The sequence below is a fragment of the Ascidiella aspersa genome, chromosome 6 (genome assembly GCF_963924565.1).
Source record: "Ascidiella aspersa chromosome 6, kaAscAspe10.2, whole genome shotgun sequence".
Taxonomy (NCBI): domain Eukaryota; kingdom Metazoa; phylum Chordata; class Ascidiacea; order Phlebobranchia; family Ascidiidae; genus Ascidiella; species Ascidiella aspersa.
This window is the reverse complement of record NC_139452.1, coordinates 5424932-5452039: the sequence shown is the minus strand read 5'-3', so window position 1 is coordinate 5452039 and position 27108 is coordinate 5424932. Positions and strand designations below refer to the sequence as shown.

Sequence of the window (27108 nt, the reverse complement as noted above, 5' to 3'; positions counted from 1 at the left end):
TCTAACGCACATGTGTTTTGTTCAGGTTAAATCGTCTTAGGTAAACGTTAAAGATCATGAATCTGTTGATAAGTGCAACTCTGTTTTTTATGGTCATTGGACAAAGCGTAGCTTCTTCAGGTAATTTGATATTTTTGAACTCGAGAAGTACTATTTGCCTTTAGGCAGAAATCTGTTCAAAAAAAAAATTGATGCATTTAAAGAAAAAGTAATAAAGGAAATGGTTTTAGCGATAGGCAGCGAAAAAAAATCTTTAGTTTTTAATAGCATTTAAAAAAGCATTTGCCTTTGTGTTTAGGGAATGGGAATTTAACCCTTTGGAATTAAAGCTTTGTAGATAAATAAGGATTTTGTCAAGAGTTTTAAGTTTCGCGTCAAATAAAAGTTATAAAACAAAAAAACAAAACAAATGCGTGATTAGTTCATCATTTTTGTGATCGTTTAGAATCAACAAATATACTTTTCTGGTGTAGTATTTCGATAAAGGCAACGGTTAACGACCCATTTAAGACTTCAATATAATTGTAATTATGAAAATATACAAACTATACGCTATTTCCATATCGGTAACATTACTCCGTTAAAACCCTTTGGTTTATTTTTGAAAATAAAACTTTGAAAAACCCATCGCATTTATGCGAAACAGAACGTCAGTAGATTATACACGTTTTTAATTGCAGGCAGCGACTGCAGATGCTGGATCGCGTGGTACAAGCGTTCGCCTTGCCCTCAGGGTAAAGACTTGGATCGTGAAGCTTGTGAAGCCAAGGCGTGTTGCTATCATTACGACAAGGTGGCTACGGCAGCCCCAAGGTGCTATCAAGCCACTGGTACGTTCACACCTTACTCACGTTGCCCGGTAGTTAACAATAAGTGATTGTCTGATAGTCGACACGTCCGGCTAATTATTTCGCTATTAAGTGTTAAAAATTACGCACTTATGGTTTATGAAGGGAGGGAAGGTATTTTCCAACCCAGAACTTTGTTTTATTGTGTAATCATATAAAGCCAGACAAGATTTATCCAATGATAAAAAGTCGTTTATTAAACTACAATGTGACTATGGTCATTGATTCGCGACTAGAGACTTCGCTTGTATATCTATGCGTTACTATTACCGTCTGTCCGAATTTGTAAATAAAATCACCAAAGTCTAAAGCGCTGAGCTTGCATTATCAAGTCGTTATAGCGGCTTCTCCGGTATGACCAAGGTCGTGAGTTCAAACCTGACCATGGCTAGTATACACTTTTCTAACCTGGTATTGCATGGTTACTTTATTGACTGATTTGGTTAGATACTTGAAGGCTCTCGGTATAGTATAACACATTTGACTTCTCATGAAAATAGATTACAGTGGTTGAACTCTCTATATGTTTTAATGTTTCATAACACCAAACCAAGTTTTAAATGTTAAGCTTTTTTAATTTTTTTTTTGTTTAAAGTAAATTTTTAAATTGTAAGAACTTTTAATTATTTTTTTTTAATTTAAACCCGGATGTAATAACGTAGTCATAAATTGAGCTAGTAAAATTTAACTTTCCCAAGTTACGATGTGGTGTGCTTTTGACATTAGCTAATCATACAAATGTAAGGCCATATATGTATTACGGTTGATTGCCTGATGTCACCAAAATTGCCCGTTTAATTAGGTGTCATTTCACCAACCACCGCTTTACTTTCCTCAACCTATTGTTGTCAGCTTGAGTCGGATATCACCACACAGCCCAAGTCACGTAATATAATAATTGCTGGTTTGCGGAAGCCATCATCATCACACAAGCTTGGTTACCGCACAATCTTTAGCGAGTGTAAATACTGGTGGTTGTGCTGGTCACGTTGAACACCTCGTTTAAAAACGTGAATGGAACTATAGTTTTGTTAAAAAAGAACGTTTCGTATTTTTCACACTCGTAAGTTCGTGGCGGATCAAGAGCGACCATAAATATTTTTTGCCAAATTATACTATGTAATTACTAAATCTTCTATCAGTTTTTGCTGCGTTTTCATACGTTTTTAGGCTTCTATTCATCCCAAAGACGCCATGCACATTGCAACTGTGGCATGTTGCGCTGTGTGAACTCATAAACTCTATAAAGCAGGGGTTCTTAAACTGGGGTCCATGGACCCCTTGGGGTTCCGTGAACTAGTTTTAATGGGTCCATGAAGGCCTAATTAAAGAACTAGTGTGTATACTTAAAGTTATTAATTTTTAAAGAAAACACTTTAATAAAAAATTAAACGGTTTTGCACTGAATGTATAGTTGGACTCCATTTAACTTTCACATTTCTCGGACCGAAATAACAGAGTCATGAAGTCTATTTGTATTCTGACGTCAATTTATGACGTCATTTTGGAGCATTTCTCGTCTACCGGGGTCCATGCAAAGCAAAAAAAAAAATTAGGGGTCCGCAGTAAAAAAAGTTTAAGAACCCCTGCTATAAAGTGTAATTTGTTAGTTAAATAAAACTCTATATTCTGTTAAGCTTTGCCAATTTAAACCACATCAAGGCATTTTTTCTCGCTTCGCGCGATCAGACTTAATTCAACTACATTTTGCACACGAGGTCGGTCAATAAGTGTTTTTAACATTATATGTTTTATGACATCACGCCATGACGTAACTTTGTGACGTCATCCCTAATAATTTTCCAGCCCCCTCAAAGCAACCCTGAATCCACCCATGCTGGTAGTAGCTTATAATTTAAAAATGACCTAAATTATAAATAGTTATTTATTTGAACAAAACGGTACTTACCGAGTAACCCGGTTTAAAATCCATATGTAATGTAATAACGTAGCTGAATCTTAGAATTTCTCACAGTTTTAAGTCCATATTATACCTAAACAGTTTTAGGGTTATGTATCGTGCATATTCAGTTGCAAAATGTTGTCATTCAGGCTCCTGTCCCGTCCAGCAGTGCCGTGTTGATTTGAGCGAGCGTCAGATGTGCAAGAAAGTGAAGAATCGCCATCATCTTCCTCGATCCGTGTGCGAAGATGTCGGATGTTGCTACAACGAAGGGTTTGAACCAAACTGCTACGAGCCAAACGAAGGTAACGAAACGGGGTCGACAGGATAGAATTTTGTACAGCCTAATTGAAGTGATATTAATTCCAGGGTTAAATCTTTACCAATCAAAATAACTCAAAGTTTAAAAACTTGTGTATAACCTGGATCAGACACTTTTTTAAAGGAATATATATTTCGCCTATACTGGCATCGTCAGTTCCAATAAGTAAAGTAAAATGCATATAGGCTACATCGCAAAGTAATGTCAGCGGAACCGTGATCGACAAGCAGAAACCTGCTGCCAATGGTTTTGGATTCCATAAATAATCTTTAACAAAGTTTTTTTTTTAATATTTAACTTTTAAAGGTAATTTTAAATATTTTTGTTTTGTGTTTGGCAATTTTTTCCGTTTTTAACAATTGATTACGTTTTCAGAACGCTACAAGCTGGTGGATTATAAATCTAAAACCTTTCCCTATTTTATTAAACTTTATCTCTATAAATGTAAAATCGATCTATAAATGTAAAATCATTCCTGTTATAACCTAAAACGATTTATAGATATAAAACCTTTCCTGATTTTACTGATCTAAAACTATTTATAAATCTAAAACCTTTCCGAGTTTTCTTAATTTAAAACGATTGATAAATCTAAAACCTTTCCGAGTTTTCTTAATTTAAAACGATTGATAAATCTAAAATCTTTCCTGATTTTCTTAATCTAAAACGATTTATAAATCTGAAAACTTTGACCGAAATCGTTTATATCGTGCTGTGTTTTTCTGCATAGAAATCGTTAACCCAACGCAGTCGGTGGTGAGCTATAAGAAGCGTGATCCGTTACACTACGTGCCCTTTCTCTTCCGAAGGTTTGAAAGACTAGGATTTGCCAAGATTACGGCCTTGTGTAAATCTGGCGGAAGAAGAAGAATGTGCGGAAAACCAGACACCAGCAGGTATACTTGAAACAAATGATCATTTTTATAGCAACTGGTCACAAAACAAGCAAAACACAGGGTTACTGCTGGTCGCCATGGTATACTGTGTACCAGTGTTGTAAACAAGTCATTTGAAAATGACTTAAGTCCAAGTTAGGTCATTTGAAAAGTAACTTAAGTCCAATACAAGTCTTGTGCAAAACTGGATAAATCCCAAGTCAATATGAGAGCAATTCAATTTCAATTCATGACATTGACATAAAAAACTGTAAAACTATACAAAATTGGTGAACTTGTCCGATTATGAGTAACTATTTAACTAAAAAATAAAACAAACGCAATATACAGCACTAAAACTGTTTAATGTACAAAACTTGAGATAAATTTTAATAAAAAATACTTAATTTCGTCCCAAGATGTTCGAAAAAATGATTTAAGTCCAAGTCAAGTCATTTTACTAAAAGACTTAAGTCAAGTCATTTAAATCAAAAGACTTAAGTCATGTCAAGTTATTTTAAAACAGTGACTTAAGTGTACTTAAGTTAAGTCAATGACTTAAGTCATTACAACACTGCTGTGTACCCAACTCTATACCGAATCAACGCTATACAAGGTATACAACTGGCTAAAAGTATAAGTGAGGTATACAGATATGTACAGGATAAAAACCACCTCTATGTGGTGTGAAAATCAAATATGGTAATTTTAGACCAAATATGGCGGAGAAAATATATGCAGAATGGTAAAACCAAACAACCTGCTTTACATTATTGTGTCGTCTAAAATAGTTAAAAAGTATTTGAAATGGAATCGTGCCTAGTTTGTCAAAGAGGCAGCGGGCCGGATGAATTTCATCGGTGGGCCGGATCCGGCCCGCGGGCCGTAGGTTGCCGACCCCTGCTCTAGAATCTCACTACTGTTTTAAAGTAACGAAACCAGTCGTAAAAACTTAAAATCCCATCAGGGCAGAAATAAATATGGGATAATAATAATGCATGACCAAATATGTAACTAAACCATTAAACATATGTAGGCTATATACGTTAACCTTCCTCGGAAGTCGTGCTGACCAAGCGCACGCGTTTTAATAATACTACGAGTAGCCTACATCGGGTGTTATAAGATGACTTTACCAAAGGCAGTGGCTACGATGTATGCGCATGTAAGTCATAACTAAAAAGTTTCTTGCTGTTAGGTGTAACATATAACAGCTAAAACATTATCTAAACAAAAACTGATAGTCCATCTCGGTTTCCTATACAGTATACGAGCCCTGTGAGAACCACTTTGGTCATCCATACTTCCAGAAAGTTCGCCTGCTTGTGTATATTTTAACAGGTGGAGACATGACCACCGTACAATCTGAACTCCAGTAAATCGAAACTAACCAAACTGTCGTAGCATTTCAAAGTGCATACTGTCAGGTCGCTTAAAGATTTATTGTACATTCACATAATTCAGTATAGCTCGCTTTCAATAAAATGGCCTACAGCGCAGTAAAAACACGCGTTGCCAGTAAGGAGTGCATCGTTGACTGTGTGTTTTATCCAGCAGTAGCGTGACACTATATAGCACAAGAGCGACTGCGATGGGGATTATTTGAGTCGAAATGCCGGCTGGATTTGCCAGAACGGCCACGAAAAGAAACGAGTATCGAGGTGAAATATTTAACACTTTACCAGGCGAACACGCTATAATTACAAGCACAAACAGACATGCGTCGTTCCTCTACATCATTTCCCTCCTACCTGGAAAACGAAAAAGGTCTCGAGGAGTTCGTTGGGCCGCGCTTCTTCTTTAAAATCTTCCCAGGATCCGATTACGAATCGACCAGCAAACGCAGAACGTCGGACATTTGTGCAATATCGAAACAGTACGTGTCGGGGATCGTGGTGTTCAATACAGCGAAGAGGTTTTATAAATTCCTTGTCTTGGCGGCAAGGGACAATTCCAGGGGTAGTTGGTTGTACGACACGATGTAAACGTCTAAAATGGTACTTAACAGGCACAATAAACAACAGTGCAAAACACTTTTGAATAGCCTATAATGCAGAAAATTATCGTCTTAAAACGCAGTTCGAATTTTAAATCGCAAAACTGTAGTTAGTTGCTTAGAGTCTTTTGCTATAGAATACTAATTGAAAGGGGGTAAGGTGCTAATCTCAGAAACGCGAAAACAAATTACATCGCCTAGTCCACATTAAATAGGTTCCCTAAAGCAGACATAATAACCTTGGCGCAAAAGGTTATTCTAGAAAGTTACTCTCTGCATGCTAGTAACTTCATGTGGACTACATGACAGTTATCACACACCGTCTGAAAAGCGAATGAGGCATCAAGGGAAATCATGGGCTTATAATACCCAGAGCATGCTCGCTTGCAGTCACAAATGAGATAAAACTCGCGTTATGTGGGGAATTGGCAACAAGGTTTGGCCTTCTGCTCTGTTTTCCTTCTTATAAATCATAACGGTTAAGTGACGCAGGAATATCAGACAAAGTGATCAGGTTATTTTGGGTGAGATATAAAAGATCAATCACCATAACACGTGACCAGAGACAGTAGCCGCAGTGGCCTTGACACTTTTGAAGTAACGACTTCTGTAAGTGCTGGTTGAGATAGAATCTATCCGTTTGTTGGTTTTGAGATTAGATATCACGAGAGGTGTTCGCAGTCAACCTCGGTCGTAATATTTTCACCTTAAAAACTCTACCAAAAAGGGCCATAATTTCGCCACAATAACTATAGTCTTGCGTAACTAACAATTTAAAGCGTCAAACGATTTTTCTCTGCATTACGTCTAATCAAACATCAAATTAACAAGCAATAACGCTGGCATAAACTTGTCAACAAACGTTTCAACAAATCATAACTGATCGGCGTAGCTTAAAAATACCTACAAACAAGAAAACTGCGCTAGCAAACCAAAATAATTCATACTTTCTATGCAACCTGACAGTATGCATAAAATTTCATTCAGAAGGATTTATTTGCATGTTCATATCACGTCGGGGTCTCCAATGTATATTTTAACAGGTGGAGACATGACCACCGTACAATCTGAACTCCAGTAAATCGAAACTAACCAAACTGTCGTAGCATTTCAAAGTGCATACTGTCAGGTCGCTTATAGATTTATTGTACATTCACATAATTCAGTATAGCTCGCTTTCAATAAAATGGCCTACAGCGCAGTAAAAACACGTGTTGCCAGTAAGGAGTGCATCGTTGACTGTGTGTTTTATCCAGCAGTAGCGTGACACTATATAGCACAAGAGCGACTGCGATGGGGATTATTTGAGTCGAAATGCCGGCTGGATTTGCCAGAACGGCCACGAAAAGAAATGAGTATCGAGGTGAAATATTTAACACTTTACCAGGCGAACACGCTATAATTACAAGTACAAACAGACATGCGTCGTTCCTCTACACTTGTAACACCTGAAACAAACAAATTCTTTATTGATCACGGGCAACAAATAAACCTTAGCACTTTGCTTTAAAGAAAACGCACAGATTTGCCCAAGTCGGTTTCCGTAAAACTAAAACAATTAGGAAAGGGCCATTAGCAAAGCGACACGCCTTTAAATATTTTTCATTTTCTTTAAAAATTCATTTTTCTTTATTTAAAAAAATATTTGGTATATGAACTTGATTTGTAAAAGTATTATACCACTTTATTTTGTTTTTCCTGACGAAAATATTGTTCGACTTTTGCGTTACTCTCCATTGCTATTTGTTTGCAGAGATCAATGCATTCGGTTCGGTTGCTGTTGGGATCCCAAAAGACGCGATTATCACCAACCAAGTGCTCCTATATGCTTTCACGGTCACAGATATATCACTAGTAGAAGAGGTAATTCTCTGTCGGTTATTTTGTTTATTTATTCTCCGTGAAGCATATAATGTCGGAAAAATGGCAACATGTTACCAAAGTTAGCCTCCTACTATTATTTGCTTAAAGAAGCAAATATTATTGTGCAAAGAGCAGTGTTGTACGACATTAAATGATTTATCTCTGACTTCAATCATCATTTGCGCAACAAAATTGACTTATAATAAGGTGCTTTAATTAATTACGTTTTAGTACCATTTGCTAATAGCCATTTATAAAGCTAATAACAAAACTTGCAATTTGTTTTGTTTTTTGGTGTTTTTTCTATGCGAAATATTTGTCAGATCGAAGCGCGTTTACAAATTTGATAGATTTAATATTTTTTTTAAACCCCTATAATAATTTGACTTGGTTTTTCAATAAATGGACTGGGCCTTGATTTGCTATTTATTAAAATTAAGCTACAAACAATTTGTTTGCAACACAGGCAAAAAAGTATTAAGAAATGCAGGGTTGCAAACTAGTCATTTTCCCAGTAAACTAATTTGTTAAATAAAGTCAAAGTCAAGTATTTTTATAAATTATTAAGTCAATGTCCCAGTCAAATTCATCAGTGGCTCAAGGCGAGTTCCAGTCAAGTCACCCATTAAGCCAAGTTAACTCCAAGTTAAGTGAATGATACGAAAACAAAACTTTACATTATTAAAAGTGAACTCGTCCGATTATGAACAATAACTCAACTAAAAAATAACAAAACAGCAAAAAAACATCTTGCAAGCCAATCGCTTTTCTTGCAAAAATTAGAAAAAATAAATCCAAATCCTAGGCCAAGTCAGTTTACCGAACCGACTTAAGTCAAGTCAAGTCAAGTCATTTGGAAACAGTGGCTTTAGTGCACTTGGATCAAGTCATTACAACACTGGAAACTGATCAATGCAAAACATTCTAGGTGGTTTGCTGTATATAGCAGTAACAAATTAACAAATCTTCTTTTCAGGTGACATCGATCTTGTTTTGATTTTCGACCAGTCGGCGTTTGTCTCCCCGAGTGATTTCCTGATCCAGAAATCCTGGCTGATTGATTTTACGCGACTTCTCAATATTGAAACCGGCAGCATTAAACTTGGAGTGGTATGCAACTTATTTTTCTTTTACTGGCCATAGCGAGACAAGTGTGAAAAATGCATATGTATTTGCCTCATGCTAGGCCTACATGCCAACTGTAGTACCAACATGAAACAGGCTTTATTTAATGTACCTAGCCTATGTGTATATTCCCTTTTAAGGAAGATTCCAACGGCCTAAATTCTGTGCCTGCAACACCTTCTTTTAATTGTCAAGCAGAATCAAATTGTTTTGGTGTCATCTTTCATTGTAACGTGTAAAATGTCACGATACCCCAAAATTCGCCAAATTAAAAAACGATAGTTTTATTGTGCCTACAAGCAAACAAACAACCAGTTGTCTTAATCAGCGTTCTCTTATAAAAGTGAAAAGAATTTAATATATGAACATGTTTTTAGTCGGGATTTGACGTTGTTGGAAGACCTGTGATACCATTTGGATCGACGAAAGACCAGGGTGTAGTTGAAGTGGCGATAAATGCAGTCCTGGTTCGTAAAACTGTATATTTTTAGCCATAAGCATGTAGAGTCGGTTTCGTACAATAACAAGTTTAAAATTTATTCTCGGCCCTTTAAATCAGTCGTTTTTGATACCATTAATACCGGATAAAAAATCAGATACAAAAATGTAAACCGAATGACAGTGTTTGTCTTTCTAAACAAACTGATTTCCAATATGTATACGTTGTTAACCGTATTTGCGGGATGAAGATCTAAGTGAAAGCTTCGACTTGCTGTTAAAATTGTAACTTTCTTCTTTCACAGCTGCCCACAGTTCCAATTCGGAGCATATTTGCTGGAATAAACGAAGCTCTGCCGGTCTTAAGTCCAATCGGACGGTTTCCGAATGCCCAAAGAGTAATTGTGATGGTTACCGGCGGAGAATTGAACCCACTGTAAGTAAAGTTCACTGGGGACACGGGGACACGGGGACACGGGGACAAACAGGGGCACTGGGGCACTGGGGCACTGGGGCACTGGGGCACTGGGGCACTGGGGCACTGGGGCACTGGGGCACTGGGGCACTGGGGCACTGGGGCACTGGGGCACTGGGGCACTGGGGCACTGGGGCACTGGGGCACTGGGGCACTGGGGCACTGGGGCACTGGGGCACTGGGGCACTGGGGCACTGGGGCACTGGGGCACTGGGGCACTGGGGCACTGGGGCACTGGGGCACTGGGGCACTGGGGCACTGGGGCACTGGGGCACTGGGGCACTGGGGCACTGGGGCACTGGGGCACTGGGGCACTGGGGCACTGGGGCACTGGGGCACTGGGGCACTGGGGCACTGGGGCACTGGGGCACTGGGGCACTGGGGCAGTGGGGCACTGGGGCACTGGGGCACTGGGGCACTGGGGCACTGGGGCACTGGGGCACTGGGGCACTGGGGCACTGGGGCACTGGGGCACTGGGGCACTGGGGCACTGGGGCACTGGGGCACTTGGGCACTGGGGCACTGGGGCACTGGGGCACTGGGGCACTGGGGCACTGGGGCACTGGGGCACTGGGGCACTGGGGCACTGGGGCACTGGGGCACTGGGGCACTGGGGCACTGGGGCACTGGGGCACTGGGGCACTGGGGCACTGGGGCACTGGGGCACGGGACACAAATTTTAGTTATACTTAGTTTTTTTAATATTCTAGTTTGGAAATTATTACCACATTATCCTGCTCAGTTTTGTGGATATCTTGACATTCGTACTGAGAGACAATTCAATGGAATTCTTTGTCGCTTCGGTGGGAAATCCAGCCGCATTGCCCGCGTTTCGACAAGTTGCCGGGAAAGATGGAAACGTTTTCCCCGTCGCTAGCTACTCACAACTTGACAGCATCACTGGAAAACTTGCATACGCCATCGGAATATGTGAGTTTGTTTCGATGTATTTTTGGCGAAACTCTTGCCGCCTATATCCTTTTTCTGCAAAGTAGAAATACATGATTTTGAAATAGGATTTAATGGGGGTGAAACTTATCAATTATAATTTTTTGATCGAATAATAAAAGCATAGCCCAATTGATATTGCCTTTAAGGAAAGCCCAATTAATATTGGCAATATACGATGGCTCATTTTGAAGAGTATGCCTTGTAGTTTGTATCGTGAAAAAAATGGCGAGAAACCTGAATTGGCGAGAAACAATTAGGTGTTAATATGGCTCAATATTAATATTCATAAAAATGAATATTATTATTTTTTTGCTAAAAGTGTGTTGTTAGAAAAGATGTAACCATAAGGATTGTGTAAAAATTTTAAGTCAGTATCGTTCCAACTTTCGGAGATATTGCCCGAAAACAATTTCGACGCGCAAATTCGCTCAGGTGTCATTAGTCACACATATGAAAAGAGTTCTGACTAAAAGGTTTAGTACAAAGAGCTGTAACATAAACACATCAGAAAATAAAGTGTTGACGATCTAGATCAGGGAATATTCAACGTTTTACCTGGCGGACCTTTAAAATAATGCTCTAAATTATGAAAAGTGATCGTCAAAAACCCAACATTCGAAATCAGTGTTTAAACAAAGTACTTACTGAATACAACTTCTCAAAAAATAATTTATGTTCCTGTTACCTTAATAAAAATGATTTGCTTCGACTAAGCTTATTAGTAGGTCTACTTAAGTTTAATAGATAGCACATGGTCCCCTCTGAGACCTTCTTACGGACCCCAGTTTACCGACCCCTGCTTAGCTGAATTATAGCAATTGAAGCAATAATAAATGTATAACCAAGTAAAACAATATAACTACATTAGGCCTACTATACTGCTCGCAAGATGCATCAGTTTGTTTTTATTAAAGGCAAAATGACGTTTACAATCTAATTTTAAAGAAATAGAAAATACAGTGTCCTACATTATTAATGGCGATTACGTAATCTGTTTTATTTCAGAAGGACTCCGAGTTGATAAAGCCATGAAAATTACCCCACCATGTGGTCAATAGTGGCATCGTGTCGACTTCGACTGTTTTTGCTTATTTATTTTGTAATTTAGTTTTGTGCGCCTTAATTAAGAAAGCCTTATAGATGTGTTTTGTCAGAAATGTAATACACTTTAATGCTGTTTGTTATCGACTTACCAGTGTATGTAACCTATAACGCTTTTTGACATGACATTCTTGGATGTTGCGACAATCTTAGTCTGTATAGCCTACTTATTTATTTATTCATTTATTTACAAATGGTCAGTAAATGACAAAGTGTGTGTATGTAGTTAAAGTTTATATGCAAATAAATTAAATATATATAATTCAATTTTCGTTTTGAAACGACCTATACATAGCCAGAGATTGAAATACTTGTCGTACCGGTATATTTTGCGCCTCGAATTCGTTGCCGAAACAGTGGCAAAAAAACAAATGACCTGTTTAAATTAGGAACTACGGTACTTACTAATGCCTTCTGCTGTAGGCCTAAACTTGTTTTATGGATTTAGTGTTGCTAACTAAATTTAGGTAAATTGTATGCACGATTTACTGAGCAAAAAAGTTGGAGTAGGGGCCACTGGTCCAGTGTGAATTTATTTTGGTTACGACTTACGCCCTCTTCGACATGATTTGCGTTTGTATTTCCTCGATTTTAGTTTAGTGGCCAACATTTCTTTTTCCGAATACAAAAAGTTTTATATATTTTAAAAAGCAAAATACCGGTATATGACTTTTTAAGTAAACTTTCAGAGATTAAACTAGCAATGCGAAAAATGTTCCTGGTTGACCTATCAGACGTATTTTTTTTCTCTGGGAGCAGCAAACATAAAGTCAATAAAAAAGTGCACTTAAAAAAGTTATTGTTTGACACGAATTAAGTTAGTTAAATATATTACATGACTTGAACTTACGTCGTTTACGCAAATGACGCGACGAAACATGTCTGTCTGTTGACTTGTCGCGTCGTGCCTGAAAGCGACTCTGTCCAATCCCCACCGACAAAGCGCGCGAAACTTGAACTGGTCAAAGCTAGGCGATATAATTCAGTTGTGATCATAGCGGAGGCAAATAACATGTAAATTTTGGAAGAAATATGTATTTGGAAACGTAACCAGCAGTTTATACGACAACACAAGTAGTGGGTTATACTCTATTTGTGAAAAAAGTTATAGAGAGTTTTCTTTCCCTGTACTTTCTCGCACTTTACTAAAACATGAAGATAAGTTTCAAAAGTACGCAAGGGTGTCTTCAAAATTGTTTTTTTAACTAGTCAAGCTAGTAAAATCATACATGGAAAAGAAAGATACGAATTAAAAGGCTTTTCGACATTTCCAGAAATATATTTTTCTTGGAATTAAAAAAAATAACCTGCTTAACCTTTTAAAATAACATTCCTAATATAAAACCTACAAAAACCCGTAAAAAACTAATGGTTTCTATCGAAAAGCATCTTCAGACACGGTAAAAAAGTAGTGCACGCGCTATCTCGCTAAAAACGCGTTTAGTCGTGTCTGTCTGCTGTGCGTAAGATTTGCGTCAAGTCTGGTCGGTGGAGACGCGACAACAAAAGAAATAGCGTTCCATCATTAGTCGCGATCAGACTGCTTTAAAGCGTTTTTGTCTAACCGGTGGGGAATCAGCCTGAGATGTGTCGGATGCGTTTGTGCTTGGGATTATACTTAACGAGCTATATTAACTGTGTGAAGCGATATTATGCAGACCTACGAGGTTATTTATAAACATGTTTCATACATCGCGTGAGATACTCTTTTAATATTGGTATACTAAAACTAATTTCATTAATCGTACTCTAACGCCCCCATTTGGTAAATATGAAATGGAATGATCAAAGCTGGTGTCGTTCAAGGGAAAGTACCTCTGCTTTTCCAGGATAAAAAAAAATAGGATTAGGCGTTTTGGACGAACAACAAAGTTGTTTATTATATAGCCAATAGGCAGCCCTAATAAAAATTTAATGTATTAGGTGCACTTTTGAAAGGTTGAAAAAAAAAAACTCGCAGGTGCACTTGTCGGCGCCCCATAGTCCTTACCTTTATGAAATCATTCCTTTTTTGAGGCAAGACTTTGCCAACCAACTTATTTTGAGGATTGTTGTTTACAAAGCTATTATTTATAGTGTGTAAATATTCACAACATTAAAACAATTAAAGAGAACTGGTTTGACCTATTTAAATGTTTCATAAATACTTTTTATGTGCATTTTCAGGTGAAAATTATATAAAAACTTTATTATGACAAAGTATGTGAAACGTTCTACAGGTTACAACCTCTTTTGTTCAACAGTTAAAGTTCAGGGTAAGCAATGAAAAAATATTTTGAAAAAAAATTAGATGAAAAAAAAAGTCCTAGTCCCAGGCGGGTTGTTTGTAAAACAACTTATGTCCATGATAAGTAATTTGTGGAAGAATAAAATGTTAAATTATATTAAAACTTTACTCTTCTGACTCTTCTGATCCTATGTAAAAGCAACAAAATCATAATGTATTGCAAGCAAACTGTATTACAAGCATGAATTAGGGTAAAACTATTTTTTTCCGAAAAATTATTTAATGAAAATAAAAGTTCAAGTCCCATTTCGCTTAAATGACTCAAAGGGCACCTCGGGAGGTTACATCATTACAATACTGTTAAATAGATTTTTCAGGTAAAAGCAGACATGTGTCTAATTCTTTAGAGATTTAGGCTATCTGCTTTTAAAATCCTGTAAAAAAAAAAAAAAAATTACATAAGGCTGAAAAAAGATTTGAAACACCCAATGACTTTTATTTACATCCTTGGGAATTACAGATATTAGCAGGTATGGCCAGATGTGGAAAGATTTGAGTGATGAGGAGAGAATACATTGGAGGGAGAGGGCGCAAGCATGTTGCAATGAAGGAAATCTTGAGAACCTTTCAGACAGGCAAAAAAAAAGTTGGCGATCCAAGTATTTAAAGCAGTTGAACTACACAGTAAATATTTTTTTGAAAATGTTTGAACAATTTGTTGGCGTTTTTGTTTAATAGCATTGTTACAAGGTACAATGTAAAGTAATTTTGAATATTTCGATAAATGGTTTTGACATAATATGCCATAAAAATTTATCTGGTCCTGTGTTTTAGATAAAAGTATATAATGTTGCAAATTTAAGCATTAAAGCCACAAAATAATAACAACAAAAAGCAAGAGAATAAAGTATTCTAAATTGAAGTTTAGCAGGGCAATTTAATTTAACTTACGTCTAAAATGTCCTAAAAACATTATTTTTTTAAAACTCACAAATGAAAACGGAAAAGCAATACACATATCAACATCGCATTTTTATTTCCAGTGCAAAATATTGGAAAAATTGGGAGTTACTACTGCGGGCATCTATGTTTGCGACGATCAAATTTCAACATTTGGTACAGAAAAAGGAAAACAGATATTCGGCCAACTGAACGCGCAACAAAAAGGTATGTCTTGTCAACTAAACATAGTTTAATATATTTAGTGTAAAATATATATATAAACTGGTTTGAGCTATAATAAACTCATCACTCCAAGGGGTTTGATAAATAAACAAAATAAATAGTTAAGGTAGCAGTTTAGCCTTGCAATTCTGAAATTACCATACTTTTAACATAACTATGAAATCTTGCTTTTAGCAATGCTAACACCGGCAAACCATCCTGAAAACCTAAAAGTGCTACAAAGGAAAGTGCAGGCTATTTTTAATGAAAAGTATTGTAAGTGTTACTAAGCTTTATTTATTACGGGAGTTGAAAAATTCTGTTCTTTCTATTTTAAAATTTTAAAGATTAAGTGAGATCAACATGTGCTAATTTTGATACCTGAAGATTAAAACTAGCATTTTATATTAACTTAAATTATAAAATATTAAAATTATATTTTTTTGTCATGCTGCTCGTTTTATATGGGCTATTTATATATATATATATATATATATATATATGTGATATATCTTTATGGATGTGTAATTAAATGCAGCCATTGCCCTTGGGAAAAAAAGAAACCTGTCGTACAAAAACTGCAATGTGTCTTTTGTTGTGAACGGTCTTCCCGAAGGTGTAAGAATCAAGAAACCAAGCTATTATGGAATTAATACCTGCAGGAGAATAATTTCTGGCCAAGATGCGATAAGTGTTTGCTTTTTGTAAGTATAAGGTAGAGATAGACCGATAACATCGGCCAATATTTGGCTTCTACTGATATATTGGTATCGGTAAATGTAGGCCCATATTTTAGTATGAGAATAGGATATAATTTTTCCTGTACAACAAACAAATTACTTATTTTTTAATAAAAAAATTTGGGTTTTAACATTACGCCAAGGTAATATGCAAAATAATAGTTTAATAACTAATATATAGATATAAAATAAAACGTTATTTTGATTTTATTTTTAATTAAATCAAGTTTTCAACATTTCCCAGGTGTCTAAAAAATCGGTATCAGGTATCGGTTGACAAAACTGTAAAAAATCGGTATTGGTTCAAAAAGTGATTTCGGTCTATCTCTAGTATGAGGTCCAACATTTAAGTAAAACTGGTACAATGCAATTTATTGCTCTTTTGTATTGTGGCTTAGAGACGAGAAACTACTCAAGCTCAATCAAAATTCAGCGACAAATGGCAATTCAACTCATCAAGCAGAAAATATGATTCCAGAATCAGAACCACACCTCAATGGTGACTGCCTAAAGTATTTTTTTGCTTATTTGTTTAGTATTTTACCGACCTTAAGGTTGGAAATACTGCTTTGCCACTGTCCTAATCACTTTTTATTAGTGTAACCCTCGTCATTTTAATTTGTTCAATAGGAAAAGCATCAGCATTCCAATGTTTTACAGTTTTTTTTAATAAATAAAAGATAATATTAAGGATTGACGATAGAGCGCCGGGTATAAAATTTTGCATCAAACTGTTAACTTGAATATTGGCAAAATGAAATAAATATAAATAATTGTTTAACAAGAATTGTAGTGTTGTCACTATGAAGTTAAAGTTGTAGTCCAAAAAAATCTGTATGAAATTGTAGCTCAGTTTAATTGTTCAACTGCATTCGAAAATTATTATCAGGGTAATATGCTTCATTTTGACAAAATTAACCAAGAGAGGGCCATAGTTTGGTTATCCCTGTGGTAGATGAATTCATTTTACAAATATATAATTTTGAAATTATATAAATACATTTTGCAACAATATATTTTAAACAACTCTTTTAGGCAGAAAGTTGTAAACACCATTGTTTTAATTTCATTTTTCTAACAATAATATTGATATTTTTCAACTTTATTGATTATCTAAAAATCCTTAAGTAGACTTTTGTTTTCCAAAATTTTTCAACTTTGAACTCCAAATGTACTGTTTTATAGTAAGCCAAGAAATTGAAGTCCAACTGACAGATTTTCCAGATACAATTTTTCAACTCGTAAAACCTTCACCAAGCAAATGTAAGTAAGATTTAAAGCAGGGCTGCAGAGTCGGTGAAAAATAACCCGATTCCGACTCCTGCCAAAAAATAAACCCGAGTCCCAAGTCCGACTCCAGCAAAACAAACCGGCTCCTCGAGTCCCGAGCCGACTCCGACTGCGCAGCCCTGATTTAAAGTACAAAAAATATTTGCTACCAAATGGATCTTTTTTTCTGTCCAAGGTCGTTCCATCCCAATATAGCATGAACTATTGCATAAAACGCATTTATTTTGTTGCGGCTTATTGAACTGATTTATTGTATCATAACCAAGCAGAATTTCTGATATTATAGTCACTTTCTTCGACAAATCATGTGCTAATTCAATTTAAGTTAGTTAAAAACAGAACAATATTGGAATATTTTAGTAAATAAGTCTGTGAAGTAAAACGTCATCAGACCATTTCAATCTGTATGCTTAGGTTTCTTTGGTTGCGAAAAGTTTACAAAGCTAAAATTTTAGTCGCACCATAAAAAGTTTGTTAACCACTATTCTAGGCTATTTTTATGCAATTTATTATGTAGCTTTAACAGTATATTACAACTGGCACAATTCAAATTCACTTACCTTCCAATTTGCATGTAAAATAAATTTGATTGATTTGATTTACAAATTTGAACTATAGAATTTTGACAATAAAACAACTTCAAGTATCTTGACATCTTATTCTCTTTTAGACCGTAAAAATGTCGACAAAGAAGCACAAAAGATGGTGAAAGACCTTTTTAATGAGAAGTATTGTGAGTATTTAAATAAAAAGGAATGTCATTTTGAAACTTTGTGCTAAAAAGTAAACACACAGTACAGTATAAGTACAGTAGTTTGCTAGTGACCTAAATTATTTCACAGTTGTTGCTTTTTTACTTTAAATATACACTTCTCCCAGTTTGAGTTGAATTTCTTACAACACAAAAAAATGTTTTATTTATATGATTCAGCTTTGGCGTTTGGGAAGAAAAGATGTGTGTCGTACAAAAACTTCAAATTAACTTTTGATGTCGATGGATTACCAGATGGAATACCATTTAAAAAGCCCAGTTATTACGGAAAAATAGTGTGCCGTAAAATCATTTCTGCCAAAGATGCAATAACCTTTCGCTTTTTGTGAGTATAAAGTTAAGTTGATTTTTGTGATAGCCTTTTGCAATTGTTACGGCCAGTATATATATTAACGTTTTTTTAAAGATTATTTTTTTGCCGTTACTCAAATCATTTACTTAACTCAAATACACGTATCTTTACTTAAATTCTTCACGCTTTATCCTATAACCTTATTTTTGTTTCAGTAACAAATTGGACTCCGCTCTAGAAGTCACAAACAGTGCCGTGGCTCTTAATTCGCAGAAATTTGTGCCTGTGACTTCGATTGTAAATGGTGAGATAAAAACAAATGTAGTAGCCACCTTCTGATTTGATGCACAATATCAGGAGGCCGTTAATATTAATTTTGTTTATAAATCTTTAGAGAAGGCCAAGACACCTGGACCCCAAGTATCAACAATTCAACAGGACACCCCATCCAGGTACTTCAACTGTTGGCTAGTTTTTTTGTTCTTATAATAATACACATGCGTCATAGGAAATAGTCTTACCTAAAATATATTTTTTTTTTATGCTGTTATCAGTTATCACTCGATTTTTAATAACCCTATAATGACTCAATAATTGAACCACTCATGAAAATAAGGCCCTCGAAAATATCCCCTGACAAAATATACAACAACCGCAACCCCGGCTAGTTATTTCGCCAACGGAAATCTGAAAACATTTGGATTATTTGCCACGACTAAGAAAATTCCTGATCTATATGGTAACAACAATCTACTTGGTTTTAGTTAACGTTAGAGACGTATAATACGCATTCTTTTAAATCAGTTTTTTATAAAAAAAACAAAAACAGATTAGTGCCAGACATTTCTTTGCAACCCGAAGCCACATGTCGTGACTTTACATTTTTTGCTTAAAACTAATTCTTTGTGATCATTTTATTTGCAGTTGCCAAAGGTTGTCGAGAAAACGAGTTTGGAAAACGATCGCCATACCGTTGACTTCTAAAAGGGTTAGCTGTGAAAAAATCAAATTTTTGTGTTGTAACGTTTTGTTACCTTTGAATTGTAAAAAGTGGTTTTATGAGCGGACTTCAACAACTTAAATATGTGAAGGTTTTAAATAAAGTTGGGTAAAACTTGTGTAATTCTGATCATACTCGGGAACACTTTAAAACTCGGCATTCTAACAACGATAAATAACAAAGCGCGCTGAAACAATAAGCAATTTAGTATGGTTCACCGAAAGCAAACTCGCCGAATTTGTCGATCAATGATGCAAGCAGGGCAGGCTAGAAAAACAACTGTAGTGAGGTTCGAACTCACGACCGCCGGTCATACCGGGACCGTCGCTCTACCAACTGAGCTACACAGGCTCACAGCCTCACATACAGCTAGTCGAGAAACAACCATACGCCAATGCCTGCCACATTCTGTTAATACAAGCAACTTCATTTGGAGGGGATCAACAGTAGCACACATATGTGTGTGCAATGTGCATGTTTCATTGAACAAATCAGTAGGAATTCGGATTTATCCGCCAAACCAACATAACCCCTTAACTTATTATTCAGATCCTGTACAACCCACCTTCGAGTCTTTCAACCACAGACCAACCGTCCTCCTCCACAGCGCCCCCAAGCGGTGATTCGGTCTCGAAAATCCTCGCCTTGTTAGATGGGCGATTGCGCGACGTCGAATCGCAACTTGCAGCTAACAACTCCTCGGAATCCACTTCCGCTTCAACCGATACTTTTCTATCGCTTTTAAACGCTCAGCAAGGTCCAACGTAACTTGGAAAAAAGAATATTTTCCAACAACTGAGCGTGGCATGCCAGTTCTTTGGAACTTAGTTGTCCTTATACGTTTAACCTTGGCGGTTAATGGGATGTAGAATTACGATCTTAATAACTGTATTGATGAATTGATCACTTCGCGCATCATATAATGTAAAGGAATATATGGTCTCTCATGACGTCAAGCGGCTAAACCAGATATTACGTCACGTTGAATTTCATTTTACCTCTGCGTGACGTCATATCAAAGCGCTAATTTTTAACGGTTAAACTCTCGACTGTTGAAACTGAAAGCAGAAAAAACTCGACTTTATATTTGCAAAACTACATTAGTTCACATTGAATAGGCGGCTGCTAACGATAAAATTTCAACGGTTTGACTCTCGGCTGTGCTTGTATCAGAGATCGACAGATCATAGAACAACGTAATCGTTGGTCAAAAGAGCAGCTTCAGACACGTATGTGCGTTTATCTTTTATCGAAGAGCAAGGAATTTTTGGAATCGGCCGTTTTGTGAATTACCGCGTAAATAAGACTTCAAAACATTTCAAGAGAATGGAGATCCGGGCTCCAGTGTAGCATTTTAAAAAATTTACTGTTTAATTTGTGAACCGATAATTTACGATAAATGGTAACCGTTACTTTATGCCTTTCAAATTTTTTTTCTTTGTTCTTAAATAGCGTTGTTGGTACTTTTTCGTTTCGACCAATGACGTAAATAGTATGGTGTGGTCTAACACCGTTAAGTTTGTTTATGCTTCGCAATAAATGCTACCTACACCACCCAACTTGTCTGATTCACTGAACTGATTGGATTTCCGATTGCACTGTAATTTGTGTTATATCCGATAGAACACGAAAAAACTTGTTATTTCACATTGATTACAGATTATCTTAAAGTATATATACCAGGGCCACTAAAAATATTTTCAGCAAAGGTTACCGATTGCCAGGTTTATTAGTTATATATTATTGAAAGCACATTGTCTCTTTAGTCAGCTCGTGAGTGAAAAATACTTTTTTCTATTTCTGCTAATTATTTGATAAATTTGTCATGTACCGGTACTTAAATTGGCAATCAACAAGTCAAAGTTCCGAAGCGTACCGGTGTTCGCTGATTAAGAAGGTCAGAGATAGAAACATAAAAAACTGGGATCATTACCTCTTGAAAATCTTTGATGTCAATGAGACTTGCCTCTCAACACAGATTCTGTCTATTCAAGGTCCATTGCCTTGCTAACTTTTATATTTGACGTAGTTCGAGGAATTCTTAATAGAAATATTTAAGTTTTAAAATAAACGTGTAAACACTGCATTTCCATGTATTTTGTGATACAAAGGTTTGAAAACTGTGTACTTTCACAATGAAATAACTCAAAAGTCGATGATACTATGACATGCGGCACAATATGCTGACGGCTACTTTCACCCTTGACTATAGTCTATTGCAGGTCCTCTGCCTTGCTTGTAGTTCTATCTTTAACGTAGTTCGAATAATTACTAAAACAAATCTTTAAGTTTTAGAAATAAAATTGAAAACGCTGCATACTTATGTATTTGTGATAAAAAAGGTTCGAAAACTGTGTACTTTCACAATGAAATAACTTAAAAAGTCGAAGATACTATGATATGACAATATGCTAACTCCATTTGAGCAAGGAACCCGTAGTCAGTGAAGTGACGAGCGATTTGAGGTTATACTGCGCGTAAAAATGCGTGAAGCCCAGCCTATCTAGAGCTTTGCAAATCGAGCTCCAGTAAGACTTCGGTTCAATGGAAACAGTAAAAGCGGTGGGTCTCGGCACGTCGATGAGGTATTCCTCGCGCGGGAGAAAAACACCAGGATCGTATTTGTCGATAGTTTTAAATCGCGCAGAGGCCGGGTGCGCCAGCGGCCTTGTAAATCTCGTGAGCAAGGTGCACCAAGGAAAGCATGCGAGAAAGTTCTCAAGGTAACTCAGAGAGTTTTGAACCACCATTATGGCAACACGAAGAGCTGCGAATATGGCATAGTAAAGGGCGGTAGTGGGCAACAGGAAAAGCAGGATTGTGAAGAGCAAAGTGCCCAGAAAGAATCTAGGGTTTTCCCCGTCGCTCAGATCGGGCAAGGTGTCCACGCGGTGGCGCAATGGGTTCCATTTCTTTCCTCGAAAAAGGCGCCACAGTGACATGAGACCAATGAACTAAAATGAAAAGTATGCAGGGATTTAAATTGTTTTATCTAAAATAAACAAACAGATATGTGCAGTTGGTAAAATACTTTGGTTCAAAAATTATATTTTTCACAAATCTTCTGATGTAATATATTAATTTAGTTTAATCAACTAATTTTAGTTGTTTTTTAATGTATATGCAAAAACATTAAATGTTTTACTAAAAATTTCATACAAATTTTGCTTTATTAAAAAAAAATCTAATGAAAAAATGTAATCGTGAATTTAAAATGTATTTACAAATTAGGCTTAATTTATTTAAAAATTAGGGTTTGTTTAGTTACTCTTGGAAACACAGACATTACAGAAGCAAATAGGCAACTCAATACGCATTATTTTACATTTATTTATAAATATTTAGTTTAACTATGTGGATGAACAAATCTTTATTGTAGACAAACCAAAGACAATTTTACCTGAAGTCTATACAGCCTTGCTGCATAAACATAAAAGCAATAAATGTGGAAGCTCAGCAGGGAAACGACATCAGAGATAATGGCAACAAGTAGTGAAAGCCCAAAGCAAGATAGGACCAGGATCCATGAAATAAAATACTCTTGCTGGTTGTGGAGGGAGGTTAGCACAAGTTGGATGTACTCTAGCCACAACTGAACATGGTGCAGGAAAAACTTGCCGAGAAATTGGTTCAACTGAGAGTTGAGCTTCAAGCCAATCGGAATTCCCATTAACCATTGTATAAGCTGTTCGACCTGAAAAAAAAACTTTCTGTTTTATGACTGAAAAAATATATTTTTAAGGAATGAAAGATAGATTAATTAATAGTTGGATAGATATGTTTGACCAGAGAAGTAATTTGCTCTTTTATTGATTAAAAGTATATTTTTTATTTAATAAAAGATAAATCACTTCAAACATTCAAACTTGAATACTAAATACAAAAATTGGACTAAAATAGATTATTTAAAATGAAATGATTTATATTACACGAATGTAAATGCCAGTTTTAATCTTTAGTAAAATTGTTTTACTTATCATTTTAGTTTCTAAAGGTATGAGATTGATTCTTTGGAAATACACATAAAAACCTAAAAACAGCATTTTATGAATGCTTACCTGCTTGCCTATATAGCTTATTGATGTCATAAGTATGTTAAAAGAATCATTGTTAAAAATATCCGCGCTTGTACTGATTATATAAAACACAGAAAGTCCAACAACTACATCCAGAACCATTCCCATTACAATGTTGTTCTTGGTCATTTGTGACAATTTTTCTTTATTATTTAACTTTGACAGAAGTTCAGCTTTCAAAATTAACTGCGATCCAAAGCTTGTAAATTTTAGAATCGTTTTTAAAAGTGGAACTTTCACAGTAAATAGAAACAGTCTTGAAAGAACGCTGCTGCCAATTAAAAATGCAGATATAAAAATAAGGTAGAGCTGTATAAAAGTTGTAAAAATTGAACTAGGTTGCTTGGAAGTTGCATAGCATTGAAGAGTCTTTTGTTCTTGAAGTGATTGGGTAAAAATGTTTGCTTCATAAAGAAATCCGATGAGCTTGACATTCATAAAAGAGAAATTAGGTGAGACTAAATCACCACAACTCGGCTTGGAACTTGCATTCTGAGAGACTTGGCATTTTTCACTCCAGGTTGGATAAGAATCAAGCCCAAGAAAAACTTCTTGCTGCTCATAAATAAACTGCATTGGCTCGAAGAAATCTCCAGTGATTTTTTGTTTGTTTAAAAGTTGAACAGTAATTCTGTCACTTTTGGGGTAAAATATTACAAAATTCTGATTTTGGCATAAATGTAAAAGGTCCTTTTCATGGAATTCATCACCTGATTGAACCTGAATTCCAAGAAACTGTGCTGTTCCTTTTGTGTTATCATTGTGAATTGATGTAATTGAACGCTGTAGATATTTTCTTGACTTTGGCTCCAATGGCAATTGAGATATTGCAGTGACACAGTAGCAGTTTAAATCTGGTTCAAAAGAGCCAACCACTAAACCAGATGGGCATTTCAGCAGATGCCTTGGGTACAAAACTGAAACATCCATTTTTTTGTGGTAACTAAAACATTCTGTAATAAAGTTATGCAATAATAATTAGTTAGCACATGAATCCGGAAATAATGCAGATTCTAATGAGTTACTATTCAACTTTTCAAAGTACAACAAAAAAGTAATTTTAAAGAATCTATCAAAAACATGATTTACTTACATAAAAAACGTATTTAAGTTAATCAAGAAACAAAATTTAGTTAAGGTAACACGCTAACAACAGTATCCTATTCCTAACCACCCACTATTGGGATGGTTTACTAAAGTTACAGCAATAGGTCAAACAAAAAGCTATTTTTAAAACACATATATAGATGTTAGTCGGATTGTCGGTAAAATGATACTTTTATTATTTTTTTGCTTATTATTATTAGAGTTTTGTCCAATGAGTCCCAACATTTTTTTAAAACGCCCATATGCTCAACCAAAAAAAATCCCTAAAGGGAAACCACCAACGTCCAACGGTTTGCCACAAACTATCCTAGGCTACAGAATTTCGTAACCACAAACACCAGGTGAAAAATGTTGTAAACAAACTGTTAAATTACAATTCTTAGTTTCGTTGCTAATCAGTAACAAGGAATTGCAATAAATTTGAAAATAATAGACATAATGGTTTAACAGGAAAAACATTAGGTCGTTTCTAGGGTTTTTTGGGATATTGAAAAGCTACTTAATGTTAGGCTTGACATACGTCTCGGTTTAGCCGGGACAGTCCCGGTTTTAAGGCCTTGTCCCGGTGTCCCGCCCGGTTAAACAATTTGTCCCGGATTTTTCCATTTGAGATTTTCAAAAAAAAACATTAGAAAATATAAAAACTCTTAAGTTAGCCATTTAGCAATTCTTTCTTAAAACTAAGTAATACTTTTTACTATTAATTTTTGGTTGGTAAGGCTGTCAAATTTTTTTACATAAATTAATTATTTTCCAGCGGGTGTTAAGAAATATTTTTCTGGGGGTGAGGTTGCTGGGGCTAGTTCCTTTCTTGTTTGTGATGAGTAAAAAATGTAAGTGGATATTACCCGGCGAGTACTGGGAGATATATTTTTGAGGAAGGTAAGCCATCGCCGTCCCAAACCGGTCACCGTTAAGCAATTCAAATTTTCAAGGATTTTTTTCACGTATGACGCAGTTTGGTGCTAGTATTATTTGCTTGAATATAACGCAAGTCTAAACAATTGCCGTTACAACTTAAAGTTTAACGTTTGTTAGTAAATCTGGACCGATAAATGTCGCGGGTTTTCAGCAGTATAAATCAAATTGAAGTCATTACATACTGATTGCCTTAATACAAATAAGTTTTAATGTTCCAACTTAAGACTTAAACTTTTGATGTTTGTTACCGCGCAAAATTTAGGCAGAGTTTGCAAAACATCGCATTCTTCAGTTTCAAAAGATGAGATTTTACTTTCGTTGGACGCAGTATGGTAGTTTACGTATTTGCTGAAACCAGGATTACGTATTTGATGAATATCACGCAGTGCAAACAATGGCTGCTATAAAACCTTAGGTTTTACGTTAGTGAGTGGTTCCCTATCGATATATGTCACTGGTTTTCGTTACGTAAAAGAAGTTTGACGTGCTTAGCCGTTGGGTATTTAGTCGTTTTATTTCAAATAAGTACACATTATTTGCAAATTTGTTTCAACAAAATGTAAAATTTTAGTTTGCGAAGACGAACAATTACATGTTTCACAGTCACGCAAATAAATGCGATAATTACAACACGTCATCCGATTAAATGCTGCTTCCACACAGGCTAAACAATGTGACTCCATTTGTGGGGAATCATTTAGTCAACCCATTTCAGGCACAATAAGCAAAATAAAATAGTCAAGGGACGACCAACATATGTGCTGTATAACAATTAACGTTTAAAGAAATTAAAATGTTTTATTTGAAAAAAAAAATTAAAATGTTTACCACTTTACACACAAGCCAGGATATTACGCTATCCGTAACATTACTTTTTAGGAACATTGTAGGGCATATCATACTTGTGTATATTGCCGACTACGAAGTTCTGTTAGCTTGTTGTTTATTCCGTCACAGAAGGTAAGGTAGGATTGAGGGGAAGCAAAAGAGACCAGAAGCGGTCTCCCTGGTTAGAGACTTGGGCGGTCTTTCCGTGAGAGAGTATGGATACAGAAGCATATAAGCAGACACAAGAAGAAGACGATATATAGAATACCACAGGAATATCGTTGGACAGATAAAGTTACCGCTAGGTAGAGGTAGAGTCACTAGAACATGGTAAATTACCTTTTTAAATCATCGGCAATAACACGTGGCTCGAGCAAATGATGCAGAGTACAACAAAATAATATGTTATAGTTTTAAGAGGCCAGCTTGATGGAATCTTACATTTTGTTTAACTTATGCTTGAGAATGATTTGGTCCGGGGAACACGATTTTGTTATGGACACAGCGCCTTTGCCAATGTACGGCCTAATATTGTTGCTGCTTTCACGAGGGCCGCATCCTACTTTAATTGTAGAAAGTATTTACCCGACTAATTTTATTCACAATACAGAATATTACTTTCGGTTACAATTTAAATTACTTAGACAAACCACCATTATAAATAGGGCACTGAAAAATACCCCCTGACAAAATTTAAAACAACCGCAACCCCGTTACCTTAATTATTTTCATTAAATTGTTTTGACTTAGGTCTACATTAAGTTTATTTGCAGTTTTCAATATGCGTCCCGGAT

General features: G+C 35.9%; 2 protein-coding genes across 2 annotated transcripts; one reads left to right on the top strand and one right to left on the bottom strand.

Moving 5' to 3' along the window:
• The first annotated feature begins 14088 nt into the window (after positions 1-14088).
• On the top strand, positions 14089-20494 carry LOC146139322 (general transcription factor II-I-like). The gene is made up of 13 exons (XM_083392400.1): positions 14089-14152; positions 14645-14808; positions 15168-15291; positions 15484-15564; positions 15827-15992; positions 16427-16527; positions 17214-17291; positions 17989-18051; positions 18250-18415; positions 18598-18686; positions 18777-18834; positions 19307-19370; positions 19932-20494. Exons 1-13 carry the CDS (start codon positions 14089-14091, stop codon positions 20148-20150), a joined length of 1437 nt encoding a protein of 478 aa, XP_083248526.1. The 3' UTR covers positions 20151-20494.
• A 1207-nt stretch (positions 20495-21701) lies between these two features.
• Positions 21702-24402, bottom strand: LOC146139321 (uncharacterized). Its single transcript, XM_083392111.1, has 3 exons — positions 23441-24402; positions 22783-23076; positions 21702-22336 (listed from the first exon to the last, which is right to left on the bottom strand). Exons 1-3 carry the CDS (start codon positions 24386-24388, stop codon positions 21794-21796), a joined length of 1785 nt encoding a protein of 594 aa, XP_083248237.1. The 5' UTR covers positions 24389-24402; the 3' UTR covers positions 21702-21793.
• Positions 24403-27108: the final 2706 nt, after the last annotated feature.

Excerpts from the sequence above, each read along its gene's own strand:
- LOC146139322 (XM_083392400.1), top strand. The coding sequence starts at position 14,089 with ATGACAAAGTATGTGAAACGTTCTACAGGTTACAACCTCTTTTGTTCA. Across the intron at positions 14,809-15,167 it reads TAAAGCAGTTGAACTACACA|TGCAAAATATTGGAAAAATT; the intron begins GTAAATATTTTT and ends TTTTATTTCCAG. Across the intron at positions 18,416-18,597 it reads GCAATAACCTTTCGCTTTTT|TAACAAATTGGACTCCGCTC; the intron begins GTGAGTATAAAG and ends TTTTTGTTTCAG.
- LOC146139321 (XM_083392111.1), bottom strand. The coding sequence starts at position 24,388 with ATGGATGTTTCAGTTTTGTACCCAAGGCATCTGCTGAAATGCCCATCT. Across the intron at positions 23,077-23,440 it reads TAAGCTATATAGGCAAGCAG|GTCGAACAGCTTATACAATG; the intron begins GTAAGCATTCAT and ends TTTTTTTTTCAG. Across the intron at positions 22,337-22,782 it reads CAAGGCTGTATAGACTTCAG|TTCATTGGTCTCATGTCACT; the intron begins GTAAAATTGTCT and ends TTTTCATTTTAG.